Here is a 19,942-nt window from a genome sequence, read left to right as displayed (position 1 = left end):
ACAAGTTAAGTCGGCAGCATAAGTGTTTAAATAGTTTTGTAATTTCATACGGTACAAATTGCCAATCACATTGAATAAATGACACTACAGAAAATTAAGAATTGACAATGGGGACAATTTCCTTACCTTTAGTCAAGGCTACTTGAAAGATATAAGTTGTCATTCGTAGCAAACTAGTAATGTTAGCTGGATATTGGAATATATTATCAATGGAGGTCTCGTAAGGAAAAACACAAGCTTTAGTGGCCAAGTCAACGTTGAAACTGAAAATAAGCAAACAATTATTTTGTTGAAAAATCAAGCTATATAATTAGGAAATTAGGATAAAGTGCTATAGCTGATAGTTTTTTCCTTTCTCAAATATCTTTGTTGAGACACAAGATTGATGAGAAGAATTATGAACCCTATCATATTCTCAGGCTACATTTTTATATTGTATCTCTCAAACCTACAACTAGTTGCAGTTGCTGATGATGGTAGTTATGTTCCTACAGAGAACATAGTTCTCAGCTGCGGCTCCAACACTTCAGAATATGTTCAATATGATGGAAGGAATTGGAATGGGGATATTGTTTCACCGTATGTTCCCTCTGATGCTGACACCAAGTCCCTGGCAGTGAGAGCCCCTAACACTCTTGAATCCATTCCAGAAGTTCCCTATATGACTGCAAGGATCTTTCACTCTAAATTCACCTACACCTTCAATGTAACTCCAGGTCCCAAATTCATTCGCCTTCACTTCTACCCAGCTTCCTACATCAATCTCAACATCTCCAATGCTTTCTTATCAGTAAGTGCTGCTAACTTCACTCTTCTCCATAACTTCAGTGCTTCCCTCAACGCTGATTACTATAACTTGGCCTATTTCATGAAAGAATTCATTGTGCATGTTAGTGGGAGTGTTTTACAACTCACTTTCTCCCCATCATATAATACCTCCCATGCCTTTGCATTTCTGAATGGTATTGAAGTTGTTTCAATGCCACTTAATTTATACACGACGGGTGGTGATGATGCTCCTCTTCCCTTAGTTGGCCATAACAAAGTTGTTAACATTTATAATGACACTGCCATGGAGAACTTGTACAGATTGAATGTAGGAGGTGAGCAAATCCCACCCAAATATGACACTGACATGTTTCGGAGTTGGGACTCTGATGAAGTTTACATTTTAGGGGCTAATATTGGTATTCGACCCTTTGATATGAGCATGCTGGTTTTGTATTCTGATAATGCTCCACCATATTCAGCCCCAGTAGACGTTTACCGCACATCCCGCTCAATGCCACCTTTTGATGATGGACTTATAAATTTAAATTTCAATTTGACATGGTTTTTTCCCGTTGATTCTGGTTTCCTTTATCTGGTCAGGCTTCACTTCTGTGAAATTTATCAAGGTATAACAAAGATCAATCAGGTAGTTTTTACCGTATTTTTAAATAATCAAACAGCTGAAGAGCAAGTTGATATAATTGCTTTGGGTGGGGAGCCCGGAGTTGCTGTACACAGAGATTACGTAGTGATGGTTCCACACGTTAATGAGGGAAAGCAGGATTTGTGGCTTGATCTGCACCCATACAAGGATTCTAAACCCATGTACTACAATGCTTACTTGAATGGTGTGGAGATCTTTAAACTCAGCAATTTTGGTGATAAGAGTCTTGCAGGGCTCAACCCTTCCAAAAGCTTCTTGTCTGGGTCAGATGAAAAGGCTTCCCATGTTGCACATTTTAATAAAAGTTCGAAGAAACTCAAATTCGTCCTGATTGGATGTGGACTTCTTGCAGTGGTGCTGCCAGTTCTCCTTTGCTTACTCCTAATCAGGTTAAAGGTGATCAAGCTTAGAAGGGTCGTTTCACTGTGCGGTCTCACTGTCCACACACCTAATCGAATTGAAAAAGCAAAAAAGTGGTCACTTTGCACTCAATTTTCAATGCGAGATATAAAATTGGCGACAAATGACTTCCATGAGGATTTACTTATAGGCACTGGTGGATTTGGCAGTGTTTACAAGGGTAGCTTCACCGATGGTGCAACTTACGTGGCTGTTAAACGTGCCAATCCAATGTCAGAGCAAGGTATTTCAGAATTTGAGGCAGAGATCCTTTTGCTCTCACAGCTTAAGCATCATAACCTGGTATCCCTTTTGGGTTATTGCAATGAGGATGGGGAGATGATATTGGTGTATGACTTCATGGCCAATGGAAGTCTGCACGATCATCTTCATCTGAGGCAGAGAGATGGATCCCCTTTGGATTGGATTCAACGTCTTGAGATATGCATGGGAATTGCAAGGGGTTTGCACTACCTTCACACTGGCACAAAGGACAGGATCATTCACCGCGACATCAAGACAACCAACATACTCTTAGATCACAACTGGGTGCCCAAAATTTCAGATTTTGGGTTGTCAAAGGCAGGTTTCCCTTCCTTTGTCACTACCAACGTGAAGGGTAGCATTGGTTACTTAGATCCCGAATGCTATGAAAGCCACAAGTTGACTGAGAAATCTGATATATACTCACTTGGGGTGGTGTTATTAGAGGTTCTGAGTGCAAGACCTGCTGTAAGTGTAGGTGAAGATGATGAGCATATTAACTTGGCTGAATGGACTGTGTCGTGCCTTGAGAATGGAAATGTGGAGGAAATAGTTGATCCCAACTTGAAAGAAAACATAATTAAGGAGTGCTTTGAGTTATATTTAGGAGTTGCAATGAAATGTTTGGCTGAAAGAGGAACGGAAAGGCCATCCATTGGTGAAGTGCTAGAGAGCCTTGTTCTGGCAATGCATCTTCAGAAAAATGAAGGCAGTGTCCCAAATGGAAATCATAATGCTGCTCTGCAGGGTAATTCAGATTTGACACCTGGGGTTGAGTTCTCTGAAATCATGACGCCTATTGGTCGGTGAACGTGATCTTTCCACAAACAAATTGCCTCAATGCTTTTAGACATTAAGACATTTCCATTTCAAATAATGTGTTGTAGGAATCAAAAGCACTACTAGAAATCATTTGTATTGCGCTACCACTGCTGCAATTCTTAGTTTTTTTCTGAACTTTCCCGTAAACAACAGGCCAATTGCTTCGTACAAATGGCTTACGGCAAGTGCTAGTATGTAAGGGGAATTCTGCATGCAGCCAACATCCCATTAATAGTTTACCACATATAGAAAATAATTGAAAATTTAGTATTGAATAATCTTTAACATTCCAGTAGATTAAGAAACTATCAACCATTTAAGAACAATATGTATGTTGAAAAATGAAACTAATTTGATTGCAATTAAAGAAAATTCAGTAGTTATTCTCTTTTACTTGCGTCATTTTAAACTTTAAATATTAAAATATCTAAATTGTTAATAAAAAAATTATTATTTGATCTCACAAATTCCATGATGAAAATAAATTTTATCTAACAATACATATAAATATAACGTTGTAGACTCTCAAACTTTTATTCATAATATTCATGACTTTTATACTATTTATTTTTCAATGGAATAAAGGCCTTTCCACTTTTTTAATTAAATTGACTATAATATTTTTCAACAAAAAATCCATGCCTCCCACGCGTTAACATCTACTTTCAATATTTGAAAATACAGATTGAGTTGCAATCGCCAAAAGGCCGAAAAATTACTTCCTCATTTTTATTAACCACAGATCTTGAAATGTGAAAAATATGATTGTTTGTATCATAATTGTTCTGATTGCTAAGTACCCTAACTAAGGTCATAACAAATTATCCATTTTTAATTATTTAATCAAATTTTATATTAAAAAATATGTCGGTATAACATACTCCAATTAAGAACAATAACTTCACAGCTTATGAAAGGGACTTTGATGTCCTTGCAGAATACGTTCACATCTGTATTGTCTATTGCAAAATGCCAACATTGAAACTCTCCGCGTGGACTAGTAAAAACAACAGTAATAAAGAAGTGGCTTGGAGTCAGCTAAACTATCAGTCAACTCGTATCCATCAATGCATGACACCAAATATTCAGGCCATTTCCACCTTACATTTTACCACAATTTCTAAATCTCATAATGGATAAATTTTGTGGATAGCACCAAGTATAATAAGGGTGTTTTCAATAGTGTTTGTTTTAATTGAAATTGAAATATTATATTGATAATCAAAGGCTAAATCTATCTTCAGTTTTCAAGGGTGGTTGGGTGTCTCCAGCTAGAAGCATTGTTGAGCTTTCAATACAAAAAAGTTAGACCACGCAACAAAATTAGGACACCTTTGCATTCATAATTTTACATATGAACTCATAATCTATGCCTTCACACCATATTCCTGAGTCACCATGATGGAATCCCACATGATAGAGTCAAGTAGGAATAGCATCAATAGCTGTGTACTACTACACCTCTTTTTGTTGGTAACATTCATCCATTTAATCTCTTGTTATCCAATTAATGTCCCTGATAAAATCCTCCTAAACTGTGGTACTTCTGAAGCATCATCATTCAATGGAAATATTTGGGTAGGAGATGGTGTATCTAGTTTCTTGCCTCCACAGTATGGCAACAGCTCTTCCACACTCTTGCTCTCAAACATGAAAGACTCTCTAGTACCAAAAGTTCCATACTCAACAGCAAGAATAACTCATTCTCCATTGACCTACTCCTTTCCTTCCTCCCCTGGCCTTAAATTCATTCGTCTTTACTTTCTCTCATCTTTATATCTGATGATGATCCCCTCCGACAAGGCTTATTTCTCTGTAAAAACTGGGCCTTACACTCTTGTAAGTGATTTCAATCCATCAGATTTTGCAGAAGAGCTAAACTCGAAGTTTTTCACCAAGGATTTCTTACTAAATGTTAGGGAAGACAAACTGACCATTACACTTACTCCATCTCCTTTAATTTCCAAAGCATTTGCTTTTGTAAATGGCATTGAGATATTCCCGGTGCCCAAAAGTATATACTTTCCGTTTTCCAAGGTTCCTGTTCCTTACCTTGGGCACCAGAAAATTTTGTTGACTAATGATGAATATGCTCTAGAGACGCTTTACAGAGTTGGCATTTGTGGTGGAGAAAATGCTTTTGGAATGTGGTCAGATGATTCTAGATACATATCTCGTTCACACATTGGAGGTGTCCTCAATATAAAGTCTGTTACTGTTAGCTTGAATTACACCACTTTATCTTCAAAGGATTACAATTATTCAGCACCGGAGGAGATATATTGGACTGCCAGGACAATGGGTAGTGATGGAGATGCTAACATGAAGTACAATTTAACATGGTCTTTCCCTGTTGATTCTGGATTCAAGTACCACGTTAGGCTTCATTTCTGTGAGATATCTATTGGGGTAACGAAGCCCAATCAAAGGGTGTTCAAAGTGTACATAAACAACCAAACAGCAGAGGAGAGGATGGACGTAGTTGCTTCTGCCGGAGCACCATTTACTCCTTTGCACAAGGACTATGTTGTTATGGTTCCTACGGAAACTGGGAGGAGGAAAGATTTGTGGATCTCGCTTCAACCAAACTTGGAGTCAAAACCAAAATATGCCGATGCCATACTGAATGGAATTGAGATCATGAAGATAAGTGATAGTAATCATAGTCTTGCAGCAATGTTCCAGTTGAGAAGCGAACAAAGAAAGAAGAAAGGTCAACATGTCATCATTGTGGTTGCTGCTACTTTAGGTACTATCTTCGGACTGCTCTTCACACTTTTCATTAATATCCACAGAGCAGGGAAAAAATTGAAGTGGAGAACTTCTAATATACTTCCATCAAATTCTAGTAGAAGTCACAAAAACATTCAACCCACAGTAACCTCAGGTCTTTGCCATCAATTCACACTTGAAGAAATCAGCATAGCTACAAGCAACTTCAGTGAAGATCTAGTCATCGGGGAGGGAGGCTTCGGAAAGGTGTACAAAGGCATCATGCATCATGATGGAGTTACTGCTGTTGCAGTAAAGCGCTCTAATCGTAGATCTGGTCAAGGATATAAAGAGTTTCAAACTGAGATCAATTTTTTCTCATTCTGTCACATGAATCTAGTGTCACTACTGGGATACTGCCAAGAGGGAAATGAACTGATACTTGTGTATGAATACATGGCTGAGGGTCCTCTGTCTGACCACTTATACAAGAAAAGAAAACAGCCACTGTCTTGGATTCAAAGAATAAAGATCTGTATTGGTGCAGCTCGAGGACTACATTACCTCCACACTAGCACAAGGCACCCAGTGATTCACCGTGATGTGAAGTCAGCCAACATATTATTGGATGAGAATTGGGTAGCCAAGATTGCAGATTTTGGGTTGTGTAGAACAGTTCCCTCACTTTACCACTCACATGTAAGCACGGAGGTTAAAGGTACTTTAGGATATTTAGACCCTGAGTACTATAAGAGAAGAAAACTGACTCAAAAATCTGATGTGTATTCATTTGGAGTGGTTTTGTTTGAGGTGTTGTGTGGAAGAGCAGCTGTGAATCCTGTGGCAGTGGAAGAGGAAAATGAGAAAGTTGGATTGGCTACATGGGCCATGCACTGTTACAAGTGTGGAAGCATCGATGAATTAGTTGATCCTCATTTAGCAGGGAATGTTAGGCCAGAATGCCTGAGGGCGTTTGTGGACTTAGGCATCCACTGCTTGGCTGATAGAACTGCAGATAGGCCAACTATGGGAGAGGTCCTCAATACTTTAGAGAGGATCCTTTACTTGCAGGATAGTTTAGAGGAACAAGAACCTCATACAATTTCTGCAATGGCTAGTGATTAGTGTCTAACCTAATTCTAAATACTTTATTACTCATTGTGATTAAATTATATGATCAATAATTTAAAATATTACATTTTCTGTTTATCTTTATATCATATGAATGCAAAATGGACCAACTTATACCTAAAATCACTTCATCGTCCACTTCTTCTCCCGTGTTCCTCTGCACAGCGCCGCTGCACCCACTCCATCCCCTGCACCTCCATTTCGTCCATCAATGGTGATAAATCAAACAACATTTCATTCTTGCTATCAAATATCTAATACATGAAGAGCATAAAGGGATCCAATGAAGAACGTAAGTCATTCCATGAGAAGGACTCAATTTCAAGCAAATTGGCTTCCAAATACTTAAAGATAAGAACACCAAAACTCACCTTCGTAACCAAAGAAGGACTCCTTTACAGTAGGAGTGTTACTCCTTACGTATCCCATGTTGCTTCTTACACCATCACATTTTTTAAATATTTCAAAATTATTTTTTATATTTTAAAATATTTTTTTTTAACGGTCGACATTTATTAAAGAAAAAATATTAACAGATTTGTCACATGTAATTACATCTTTTCAAGTTTTTCTTTAGTTTTTAGTTTATTAATTTTAATCATTTATATAATTAGTTAAACGAATTTTTTTAGTTTTTAGTTTATTAATTTATTATATTTTAAATTAATATATAAATATTATTTAATTTTTTTTAAAATTTATTACATAATTATATATAAATTAATTTTATTTTATTTAATAAAATAATTATTATTAATTTAACTTATATAGTATTATTTAATTAATTATTATAATATTAATTGTCCTTGTATTATGTGAGACCCTAGATAATTAACACTGCAAATCTCTGTCACATCAAATTAATGCACCACGTCAATGGTTCAGAGCCATTAAAAACGCACTTTGCACTGCATGCACGAGCGCCACGTGTCACGTTAGAAGCTTCTGAAATCAGAAGTGGGAGTGCAGGTGTCAGTAGAGGAGACGCTCGTTCGTTTGGACGTGGAATTAACAAAACTGAGTTTTTGAAAAACTCTCTCTCACCTGCACCACTCTTCTTCTTCCTCAGAACCCAACCTTTCATTTTCTCCATCTTCTCTCTAGAAACCTTCACCTTCTCTCTACCGTAACTCTCACATTTCTTCTCCGATCACGTTTCAGAACCGTAGTAACGTTCCCTGAGACGTGAGCGTCATTCTGCACCGAACAGAATTAGAATCGGAGCTGGTAAGTTCTCGTTCCTGACCATTCGTCCATTAGGTTTCATGCGAAACCAGGTTCTGGTTTCATGCATGGGTTATATATCTAAGTTATTTTCTGATTTTTGGTGTTTAGATTGAGTGAAAATCATTATTTGAACCTTGAAGTAGAACGCTGTAAGAGGACAAACCATACCCTTGCTTTAGGACGTTTCACATACTGATCCGGGTAAGGGAAGCTTATTAATTTAATTTATACTTGTATGATGTATGAAAGCATGATATGGATATATGTATGTTGGCTGTTTGAGTATGCATGAAAGAACACTGATATGGATATATGTATGTTGAATATTGGATTGGTAAAGTATGACTGTGGGCATGCTAATGCTGGCTTGGTCCATCCTGATATTCCGTGATACTCATCTTCACGTAGAAGAGGGTAGTTCATATGTGGGAATGGCAGGAGGTTCTATTCCTTAGGGGTACTTTGGATAGAGCTAACCTCGAGTGGCAGCTGATGAGTGTATTCCAGTTACTACACCACTCGGGTGCAAGGACGCCTGTAGCTACACGGTTCATACAGTCCGGACGGTCTGTCTAGTATATATATATATATATATATATATATATTTCTATGTTAAGTTACATGTGTGTGTGAATTGTAATGTTAAATGTATATGTTGATGGTATGAATTAAATTATATAAGCTTACCCTTTCGTTTTTCCTTGTGTTGTCAATTGTCTATGTACGTTCGTCCTGTCTTGCAATGATCATCCGTGTGGATGTGAGCAAAAGGCGAGGCAACTCTGGAAGATGTCATTGAGGAGGATAACTTAGTCGAAGTTGAAGTGAAAGCGGAGCAATAGGACGTTCGTCTTTCTTTTTAGTTTTAGATGTTCGTTTTTGTATGGGACGTTCGGTTATTTCTTTTTGTAAAACCGTTCGTCCTAAAACTGTATTATTTCCGTTTCACGTATAGCGGTTCTGTACTTAAGCGTTCGGCTTTTGGAACTTCGTTTATTAATATAAAGACTGCATTGATTTACTGTTAATTGTAATTAATTCTGATTTATAGTAATTACTGTATTTTGGGATGTTACATTAGTGGTATCAGAGCAGTTTTGTTCTTTTAAGGACACTGTAGGTTATGAGTGCACTGTGTTTTTGCTGTGTGCTTATTGTGTGTTTAATGAGTTATTGTTTTTAACTCTTGAACATAACTAATGTTCGTTTTTCTCTGGTTCAGAGAACTAATGGCGCCTAGACTCCCTCCTCCACCTCAACCTAACGAGCCTGATACGTCCAACAACACTAGGTTGTTGGAGACAGTAATTGATAGACTGCAGCAACAGAATACTACGTTAATGGAGCAGAACGCCACTCTTATGCAGCAGAATCAGAACGCCATGCAGAGTTTGGAGGCCTCTCGAGCCAACTCTGAAACGACTCAGCGACAGTTAATGGAAATTCTTGCTGCTACCAGGGGCACGTCAGGAACGTCCTCTTCCAACGCTGCCCAGCCTGCTGCTGAATGGAGCTTGGAGAGTTTCCTCCAACACCATCCGGCCAAATTCAGTGGAAAATGCCTCCCTGACGAGGCAGATCAGTGGCTAAGAGACATGGAGAGAATCTTTAACGCCAAAAGATGCCCGGACGAGAACAGGTTGGCGTTCACAGAGTACCTACTGACTGGAGAAGCTAGCCACTGGTGGGCGAGCATGAGAGCAATCTTAACGGACGCCCAAAATCTCATTACGTGGGAAGTATTCAGGAGCAAATTTTATGAGGAATACTTCCCTGACAGCGTTCGTTTTGCCAAAAAAGTGGAGTTTCTGCAGCTCGTTCAAGGCGGGATGTCCGTTTCTGAATACACCAACAAATTCAAACATCTCGTCAGGTTCAATACTATGGCCACCAGTGAAGAGTGGCAGTGTAGGAAGTTTGAGAACGGTCTGCGGAGTGACCTGAAAGTGTTAATTTCCAGCTTGTGTATCCGAACGTTCCCTGCTATGGTTGAGAGGGCCAAGGTATTGGAGAAGAACATGGTAGAAGCAGAACGGCACAAGAAGCAACAACAGGTGGTAAGGGGACCAATTATGTTAAGAAACAATGTTAATCAGAGGAAAACCCCTTACGCTCGTCCAAACCAACCATCCAATGCAAGTGGGTCACAAGCGCTGGTTTCTGTTGGACAAGGAAACGTAACTTGTTTCCAGTGTGGAGGACCGCATTATCGCTCGTCATGTCCTCAATTGGTAGGAGGAAAATTCTGCGCTCGTTGTAGAAGGAGTGGACATCTGGAAAGCGAGTGCAACATGGGGGGACGGGCAGTAATGAGACCACCGAACGCTGGAAGGAATCAGCCAAGAGGTGGACGAGCTCAAGCAGTGGGACGAGTGTATGCTATAACTGGAGCAGAGGCAGCAAGCTCAGGTAATCTTATAACTGGTGAATGCTTGCTGTATGGAATGCCATGTCGTGTACTGTATGATTCGGGGGCGACTCACTCCTTCATCTCGAAGGCGTGTGTTGATAAACTGGGAATAGCTGAGAGAGAGATGCAGTTCGACTTGGTGGTATCAACCCCAGCGGCTGGAGAGCTTAGGACATCTACCGTATGCATTAGATGTCCTATTGTGGTTGAGGGGCGTAGTTATAAGGTGAATTTGATTTGTTTGCCTTTGAAGGAGTTAGAAGTAATTTTAGGAATGGATTGGTTGGCTACCAGTCGCATTCTTATAGACTGTGGCAAGAAGGAGTTGATCTTTCCAGAAGAAAATGAAGAAGAGTTATCAGTGACGCTCGGCCAACTTAAAGAAGACATTATGGAGGGCGCCATCTGTTTCCTGATTATGACGCATGAAGATCAGGAATTCAGAAGTGTGGTAAAAGGACGATCGTTCAAAGGTGACAGTAATGGACGATCGGTTGTGGATGAGTTTCCGGACGTCTTTCCGGAAGAGATACCTGGACTTCCCCCTCCTCGTGAAGTGGAATTCACCATTGATTTGGTGACGACGGCAGCACCCATCTCTGTTCAGCCATATCGTATGGCGCTTGCAGAATTGATTGAACTTAAGAAGCAGATTGAAGAACTGTTGGACAAGCAATTTATCAGGCCGAGCGTATCACCATGGGGAGCGCCTGTGCTCTTAGTGAAGAAGAAAGATGGCAGCTCTCGGTTGTGTATAGACTACAGGCAATTGAACAAGTTGACCATCAAGAACAAGTACCCATTGCCAAGGATAGATGACTTGTTGGATCAGTTGCATGGGGCCACTGTATTCTCGAAAATTGACTTGCGGTCTGGATATCATCAAATCAGAGTTAAGGAGGACGACATCCAGAAGACAGCGTTCAGATCTCGTTATGGGCATTATGAGTATGTGGTGATGCCATTTGGAGTGACGAACGCACCAGCAATCTTCATGGATTATATGAATCGGATATTCAGACCTTATTTGGACAAGTTTGTGGTCGTCTTCATAGATGATATTCTCATCTACTCCAAGACGCAAGCCGAACACGAAGAACACTTGAGGGCAGTACTGACCGTGTTGAGGGAAAAGGAGTTATATGCAAAGTTGTCCAAGTGTGAATTTTGGATGAAGGAAGTACAATTTTTGGGTCATGTGGTGTCGGCTGGAGGCATCTCGGTAGATCCAGCTAAGGTGCGAGCGGTGTTGGATTGGAAGAGTCCGCGTTCGGTCACTGAGGTTCGTAGTTTCGTGGGACTTGCGGGCTACTATAGACGTTTTATTGAAGGATTTGCTAAGATAGTAGCTCCGCTAACTCAGTTGACCAGAAAAGACCAGCCGTTCGCCTAGACTGATTTGTGTGAGGAACGTTTTCAAGAGCTGAAGCATAAGTTGACGAGCGCTCCAGTTCTGATTGTTCCAGACACAGCCAAACCGTTCGAAGTGTACTGCGACGCTTCTCACCAAGGTTTAGGTTGTGTGCTGATGCAAGAGAAGCGAGCGGTAGCGTACGCGTCTCGTCAATTGAAGATACATGAGCGGAATTACCCAACGCATGACCTGGAATTGGCAGCGGTCGTTTTTGCACTGAAGACTTGGAGGCATTACTTGTACGGGTCTACATTCCAAGTCTTCAGTGACCACAAGAGCCTCAAGTACTTATTTGATCAGAAGGAGTTGAACATGAGGCAGAGGCGTTGGTTAGAGTTCTTAAAAGATTATGAGTTTGAACTGCTGTACCACCCTGGGAAGGCTAATGTAGTGGCGGACGCTCTAAGCAGGAAGGCAGTTCATGTCTCGGTGATGATGGTTAAAGAGCTGAGTTTGGTTGAGAGCTTTAGAGATCTAAGGTTGCAGTTTGAATTGGAGCCGAACAGCATCAAGTGTTGTAACCTTAGGATATCTAGCAATGTGTTTGACCGGATCAGAATGAAGCAACGCGAGGATGAAGAGCTGGTGAAGATTTTGAGCACGCTCGGTTCAGATCAAGCCAAGGAGTTCAACGCTGGAACGGACGGCCTATTGCGGTACATGGGTAGGACGTGCGTTCCTAATGATGGCGAGCTGAAGCGGATTATTCTGGAGGAAGGGCATCATAGTCGTCTTAGCATACACCCTGGTATGACTAAGATGTATCAAGACCTTCGGCAGTTGTTTTGGTGGCCTGGAATGAAAAGTGATGTCGCTCGCTTTGTAGCGTCATGCTTAACTTGTAAGCGTGCGAAGGCTGAACACCAAAGACCAGGCGGCTTACTTTAGCAATTGGAAATTCCAGAATGGAAATGGGACAGCATCTCCATGGATTTCGTGACCCATCTACCACGAACGGTCAGAAATCATGATTCAATTTGGGTGATTGTGGATAGGTTAACGAAGAGCGCCCACTTCCTGGCAGTTAACTTGAAGATTTCGATGACAAATTTGGCCAAGTTGTACATCAAGGAGATCGTTCGTTTACATGGGGTACCGTCAAGCATTATTTCTGACCGAGACACGAGATTCACATCTCGGTTTTGGCAATCATTACAATGCGAATTGGGAAGCAAGCTGCAGATGAGTTCAGCCTATCACCCTCAGACGGACGGCCAATCAGAAAGAACCATCCAAACGCTGGAAGATTTACTGAGGACGTGCGTCCTAGATCACTTAGGCGCTTGGGATGAAATCTTACCGCTAGTGGAGTTCACGTACAACAACAGCTTTCAGTCTAGCATTGGAATGGCGCCATTTGAAGCTCTCTATGGTAGGAAGTGCCGAACGCCACTTTGCTGGTTCCAGGAAGGAGAGAACGTGTTAACTGGACCTGAACTCATCCAGCAAACAACCGAGAAAGTGAAGTTGATCCAGGAGAGATTAAAGATGTCCCTGAGCAGGCAGAAGTCCTATGCGGATAGAAGAAGACCTTTGGAGTTCGCTGCAGGAGACCATGTCTTTTTAAGACTCAATCCGATCACTGGGGTAGGCAGAGTCGTTCGTCCAAAGAAGCTATCTCCCAAGTTCATAGGACCGTACCAAATTTTGAAGAAGATCGGACCAGTGGCGTATGAACTAGCCTTGCCTCCTCAATTGTCAAATCTTCATCTTGTCTTCCACGTTTCCCAACTCCGAAAGTACATAGTCAATCCTTCCCATGTATTGGAGTTGGAAGACGTTCAACTACGCCACGACCGAACGCTGGAGTTGCAACCGGTTCGTGTGGATGGTAGCCGCACCAAGCTATACAAAGGAAAGGACGTTCGTCTAGTTAAAATGGTGTGGGACGAGAAGACTGGCGATTCAACTTGGGAAGTGGAGGATGCTATGAGGGACTTGTATCCCCACTTATTTCCGGGTAAGAACTAATTTTCGAGGACGAAAATTTTTGTAGTTAGGAGGAATGTGAGGCCCTAGATAATTAACACTGCAAATCTCTGTCACATCAAATTAATGCACCACGTCAATGGTTCAGAGCCATTAAAAACGCACTTTGCACTGCATGCACGAGCGCCACGTGTCATGTTAGAAGCTTCTGAAATCAGAAGTGGGAGTGCAGGTGTCAGCAGAGGAGACGCTCGTTCGTTTGGACGTGGAATTAACAAAACTGAGTTTTTGAAAAACTCTCTCTCACCTGCACCACTCTTCTTCTTCCTCAGAACCCAACCTTTCATTTTCTCCATCTTCTCTCTAGAAACCTTCACCTTCTCTCTACCGTAACTCTCACATTTCTTCTCCGATCACGTTTCAGAACCGTAGGAACGTTCCCTAAGACGTGAGCGTCATTCTGCACCAAACAGAATTAGAATCGGAGCTGGTAAGTTCTCGTTCCTGACCATTCGTCCATTAGGTTTCATGCGAAACCAGGTTCTGGTTTCATGCATGGGTTATATATCTAAGTTATTTTCTGATTTTTGGTGTTTAGATTGAGTGAAAATCATTATTTGAACCTTGAAGTAGAACGCTATAAGAGGACAAACCATACCCTTGCTTTAGGACGTTTCACATACTGATCCGGGTAAGGGAAGCTTATTAATTTAATTTATACTTGTATGATGTATGAAAGCATGATATGGATATATGTATGTTGGCTGTTTGAGTATGCATGAAAGAACACTGATTTTACTGAGTGAAAATGAATTCTGTTGGTTGAACTGCATGTTGATTTTGATACGTATGGAGTTAAAGTTGGATGATTTTGTATAGTTTGATTTGTTAATATGATGAACTTTATAAAGTATGTGAATTAATGATGGATATGAAATTATAAGATTATGAATCGTATGAGAAATGTTGAGTTAGATGAAGATGAAAAATCTGAATATGATGATTCTTTCATATGATAAAATACGTTCGTCATCGTACGGTCTTATACCGTTCAGTTTCTCTGAAAATGACTTAGAGTGGAATTCTTTCATTCGGAAAGAATTCTGTCCGAGAACGAGCGTCCTCATTTGAAATACTATGTTTGAGCGTTCGGCTCAGCATAGTGATACCGGATACCTTAACTGAAATAATTTCAAATTATACCCTTACACTTTAAATAGCGTCCGGTCTTATACCAAGCGTTCGTCCTAAGTAGCGCTCGGTCTCATACCAAGCGTTCGTTCTGAATAGCGCTCGGTCTTATACCAAGCGTACGTCCTAAATAGCGCTCGGTCTTATACCAAGCGTTCGTAATATTGAATAACCACTTTGATAAACTAGCGCTCGTTCAAATATTACAATAGTCACCTTTCTTCAAGTTCAATCACTGATATCGGTTTCCGTATACTAAATTCTACACGTATAGTTCTAAACGTTATTGACCCTCTTTCTTTCATTGAATCTGGTCTAAGGTTCTCATGATGAAATTTCCTTAAGTAACAGTGTTCGTCCAAACGAGTCAGTTCACTTAACTGACCGAACAGAGAGTAACGTCCGTCATATACTTCCCTGTTTATTCCGTACCTTTCTCTGGACGTTCGTCCTAATTCTTCAGAGGACTGAACGTTCGTCATTTTGTGCCCTTAAATCTAAGGATATAAAAGATGATGAATTATGATAACTTAAAGTGTGAACTCTATATGGAACGATTATACGATATTGGATTTTGGACAAGCGTTCCAGGGAGGAACGTCTCATATATGTTGAATATTGGATTGGTAAAGTATGACTGTGGGCATGCTAATGCTGGCTTGGTCCATCCTGATATTCCGTGATACTCATCTTCACGTAGAAGAGGGTAGTTCATATGTGGGAATGGCAGGAGGTTCTATTCCTTAGGGGTACTTTGGATAGAGCTGACCTCGAGTGGCAGCTGATGAGTGTATTCCAGTTACTACACCACTCGGGTGCAAGGACGCCTGTAGCTACACGGTTCATACAGTCCGGACGGTCTGTCTAGTATATATATATATATATATATATATATATATATATATATATATATATATATATATATATATATATATATATATATATATATATATTTCTATGTTAAGTTACATGTGTGTGTGAATTGTAATGTTAAATGTATATGTTGATGGTATGAATTAAATTATATAAGCTTACCCTTTCGTTTTTCCTTGTGTTGTCAATTGTCTATGTACGTTCGTCCTGTCTTGCAATGATCATCCGTGTGGATGTGAGCAAAAGGCGAGGCAACTCTGGAAGATGTCATTGAGGAGGATAACTTAGTCGAAGTTGAAGTGAAAGCGGAGCAATAGGACGTCCGTCTTTCTTTTTAGTTTTAGATGTTCGTTTTTGTATGGGACGTTCGGTTATTTCTTTTTGTAAAATCGTTCGTCCTAAAACTGTATTATTTCCGTTTCACGTATAGCGGTTCTGTACTTAAGCGTTCGGCTTTTGGAACTTCGTTTATTAATATAAAGACTGCATTGATTTACTGTTAATTGTAATTAATTCTGATTTATAATAATTACTGTATTTTGGGATGTTACATATTACTTGCAAAACATAATTGATTTTGCTTTTGAACTTCATTAATTTAGAGAACTTTTTTACCATAAAATTCATTGCTTCATGATATGATTTTTTAGTTTCATAATCATCTTCTTCAACATGTCTTCTTGAGCTTGTTTTGCTTGTTGTCTTGAGAGCAATTGTATGTTTTTGCTCTTCTTCCTCTTCTTTCAATCTTCCAAGTTCAAGCTCATGTTCTTTCAATTTTTCAAATAAAGTTGTCATGTTCATTGTAGTCAAATCTCTTGATTCAAATACAGGAGTGACCTTTGACTACCAGCTTCTATTCAAGCTCTTCAAATCTTGATATTTATCTCTTCTTTATCAAATGTCTTCCCAAAAGCAAGAAGATAGTTTACAATATGAGTGAACCTCTTTTGTACATCATATATTGTCTCATCACTTTTCATCCTGAATATTTCGTATTCTTGGATTAAAGAATTTTTTCTTGCTCTCTTCATTTCATTATCAAATCCCTTTTTGTAAAAAAAATAGAGAAAATCATAAGATCCAATTTTTGTTCCTTGTTCCCTCTTTCTGACTTAGCTAAAGTTCTTCACTTTTTCATGTTTTTATTGCCTTCTTTATGCAATGTTTGGCTTGGATTTTTGTTATTTAGATTATTTTCTATTTTTGAATTTATTTAAGGTGTTATGAAAATTTAATCAATTTATTTTTACACTTTCATGCGTTATACTTAGTTATAGTTACACTCAAACATCTCAAAATATCTAAAAAAATAATTATGTAACTAAAAAGTTATTTTTAACATGAAATAGAAGTTGTAGAGATTAGATGTTAACAAGTAGTTGTCTTAAGATAAAATATAGATCAAATATCATAATATAGTCTTTACTAGTAGTGAACTGAATTATAACGGAACCGGACATCCAACATCTCAACAAAAACTAAAACAAACATGGGTAAGATGTTCATAAAGATAAAACGTAAAAGCAGTTGATGAAGTAGTGGGTTGAAATTTCCTCACTCCATGTTTGTGTTTGTTATTTTAATAAGATATATCTAGAAGCTGCTGACACACCCCATCTGATCCCTTTGGAGATACTGGACACAGTTTATAGGTGGATCAACATACTCCTGGTAAACAGAATAAAAAGACGGATCACGAGCATTGTTGGCGAGCCTGTCAGCAACACTGTTGGCCATGGTGTTGATAACAACAAGCCTCACTTCCCCCTCAAAACGGAATAGCTTCTCCTTTATCTGTTCCACCACATCGTAATCTACGTGATTGGGCTTAACCCCGTTCTCCACCATTCTCACCGCCGAGTTATGGTCTGATTCTAAAACCACTTTCTTAAGCTTCATGCGTGAAGCAAACTGCAGCCCCGTGAGAATGGCTTGTAACTCTGTCTGGTGCGCTTTCAAAGATGAGCCCAGTTTTTTAGCAAAGCCACCCACCCACTTTCCTGATGAATCTCTCACAACCCCTCCACAACCTGCAGAGGGTCCCTTGAAAAGGTCTTGCGAACCATCCACGTTCAGCTTCACCCAACCAGCCTCAGGTTTCTTCCACTTCGCCTATCAATGTTAGGAATGTAAATTGCTTTCAAATCATGTGGGTGTGAAAAAATTAATGGTGGCGCCATTGTATACATGAGGTGAAATCCATAAAACAAGTATTGTGAGTGAAGAGAAAAAAAAAATTATCATACCACCAGGGCGGCGCCACCCTTATTATAAAGCTGTTCTTCGCCAAACGCTGCTTCATGCTCGGAGTTAGCAGATGATGATGAGAGAACGGCATATATACCGCCGGCTACGGCGACGGTAGCGGCGGCTGCACTGGCCACTTTCAGAAACCTGGAGGTCCAGCTGCTTCCTTCGTCGTCCTTGCTGCCACTCATATTGATGCTGCAAATGAATGAGTTTGGTTGGATTGTTTGATATATGTGTATGTTTGAGGAGGAAGAGTTTGAGGGTGGAATTTATACTCACACAACACCTTCTCTGTGTCTTCTCCTTCGATGCTAAGTTTCAAATTTTTCCACTTTTACCCTTTTCAAACACCACTCAGTTCTTAAAACAAATCCTCTGGTGGACCCTACTATCGTCTCACACCAAAAAAATAAACTCAAATGAGTTTGGCTCCCACCAAGATTCAAACCATTGCCTTGTATTGTAATTAAAAGCACTCAACCACTACACAATAATTCATTAATTTTTTATTATTATTTACATTATATTAAAATATATATATATATATATATATTCCTTTTTCTCGGATTATATATATGAAATGATAAAATATAAAAAAATTGAAATAAAAATTTTACATAATATATATATATATATATATTAAGATAAAATCTCTAAGAAAACATCATATATTAGACTCATAATAAAAGTTTATAGTACAATAAACTATTCCACTGTACATCCCAATTTTGTACAAATAAGAATAAAATATAACATTTATTCTTTCCAAGTTATTTTCCAATACATCAATATGTGTCCTAATAATTTTGTATTGTAGGAATCACATTATTAAAAGATAGTTACTATATAAAAGATATTTTTAAAATTGAAATAATTTTTAAAATGTTATATTTTTAAGCAACGATAGTTCCAATATTAAATATTTTATTTTAACCATGTATGATTAACCCGGTTGACTCTTTTTTTTTCCTCCTATTAGAATCGTAAGCCTATCTATTCAAATATATTACTTTTATAACAATTTTCATTTATTTTTTATCACATAATTTTGTTTCAATTTTTTTTATAATAATCCGATATTTTCTTATCTCTTTCTAAAATAGTATAATTCAAAGAACATATTTTTTACTAAGTCAAAATTAATTTCATCCTTGTAATTTAAACCGAACTACCAATCACTTACTCTACTCTGTCCAATTATTTTTATATTTACATTGATAACTCCTTCAGGAACAAGTTTTGCCACCCATAGTTTCCTGAAAATATTGCATAATTGTAAAAATCAAATTAAAAAAGAAAAAAACAAAGAAATTTCCTAAGTTTCTATCCGATGTTGTCTTTTCTTCGTGCCTTCCTCCTCCTTATTTGGATAAATTTGTTGAGCTTTTAATTTATAAGCTTTACAACTTGAATTATTTACTTTGCAGAAACACAAGTCAGCTTTATTTCCTGAGTAATAATATTGGCAAATCATATTTCCATTTCACAATTTGCTTAATTTAAAAAACTGATCTTTCATTTAAAATAGCGAGACGAGAAGTTACAGTTTCCAATTTGTTCAAGTTATAATTATTAAATGACACTTCTTTTTATTTCCAACAATTTATAACTTTCAACTTTTATCTCATGAAGATGCTCTTAATTTTTATTTTTATTTTTTTTACGTTTTACCAACTTTCATTGGTCAAAACAAAAGATAAAATGTTCAACATCTCACTAGTTCCAAGCTTGTATTGGAAAATGTTTTAACAGTTTGATTAACATGGTTCTGCTTTATGGAGTGGTATTCCTAGTCAAACTTTATGGAGTGGTATTCCTAGTCAAACTTTATGGAGTGGTATTCCTAGTCAAACTTTATGTGGTATTCTAAGTATAGGAAACC

At 38.6% G+C, this 19,942-nt stretch overlaps 3 protein-coding genes across 3 annotated transcripts; all 3 read left to right on the top strand.

Annotated features, from left to right (window-relative positions):
* The first annotated feature begins 397 nt into the window (after nucleotides 1-397).
* On the top strand, nucleotides 398-3,217 carry LOC108334926 (receptor-like protein kinase FERONIA). The gene has a single exon (XM_017570847.2). It carries the CDS (start codon nucleotides 398-400, stop codon nucleotides 2,906-2,908), a length of 2,511 nt encoding a protein of 836 aa, XP_017426336.1. The 3' UTR covers nucleotides 2,909-3,217.
* A 959-nt stretch (nucleotides 3,218-4,176) lies between these two features.
* LOC108334925 (receptor-like protein kinase FERONIA) lies at nucleotides 4,177-6,841 on the top strand. Its single transcript, XM_017570846.2, has one exon. It carries the CDS (start codon nucleotides 4,319-4,321, stop codon nucleotides 6,755-6,757), a length of 2,439 nt encoding a protein of 812 aa, XP_017426335.1. The 5' UTR covers nucleotides 4,177-4,318; the 3' UTR covers nucleotides 6,758-6,841.
* Nucleotides 6,842-9,219: 2,378 nt separating this feature from the next.
* Nucleotides 9,220-11,793, top strand: LOC128194444 (uncharacterized). The gene is made up of 2 exons (XM_052870055.1): nucleotides 9,220-10,399; nucleotides 10,514-11,793. Exons 1-2 carry the CDS (start codon nucleotides 9,220-9,222, stop codon nucleotides 11,791-11,793), a joined length of 2,460 nt encoding a protein of 819 aa, XP_052726015.1.
* The last annotated feature ends 8,149 nt before the right edge of the window (nucleotides 11,794-19,942 follow it).

Source organism: Vigna angularis, chromosome 10, assembly GCF_016808095.1.
Source record: "Vigna angularis cultivar LongXiaoDou No.4 chromosome 10, ASM1680809v1, whole genome shotgun sequence".
NCBI classification, from domain to species: domain Eukaryota; kingdom Viridiplantae; phylum Streptophyta; class Magnoliopsida; order Fabales; family Fabaceae; genus Vigna; species Vigna angularis.
Note: the sequence above shows the minus strand (reverse complement) of the source record. Positions and strands in the feature narration are given on the sequence as shown.

Coding starts and splice junctions, on each gene's coding strand:
- LOC128194444 (XM_052870055.1), top strand. CDS start 9,220: ATGGCGCCTAGACTCCCTCCTCCACCTCAACCTAACGAGCCTGATACG. Junction 10,400..10,513: donor AGCAGAGGCAGCAAGCTCAG/GTAATCTTATAA, acceptor AACTGGGAATAG/CTGAGAGAGAGATGCAGTTC.
- LOC108334925 (XM_017570846.2), top strand. CDS start 4,319: ATGATGGAATCCCACATGATAGAGTCAAGTAGGAATAGCATCAATAGC.
- LOC108334926 (XM_017570847.2), top strand. CDS start 398: ATGAACCCTATCATATTCTCAGGCTACATTTTTATATTGTATCTCTCA.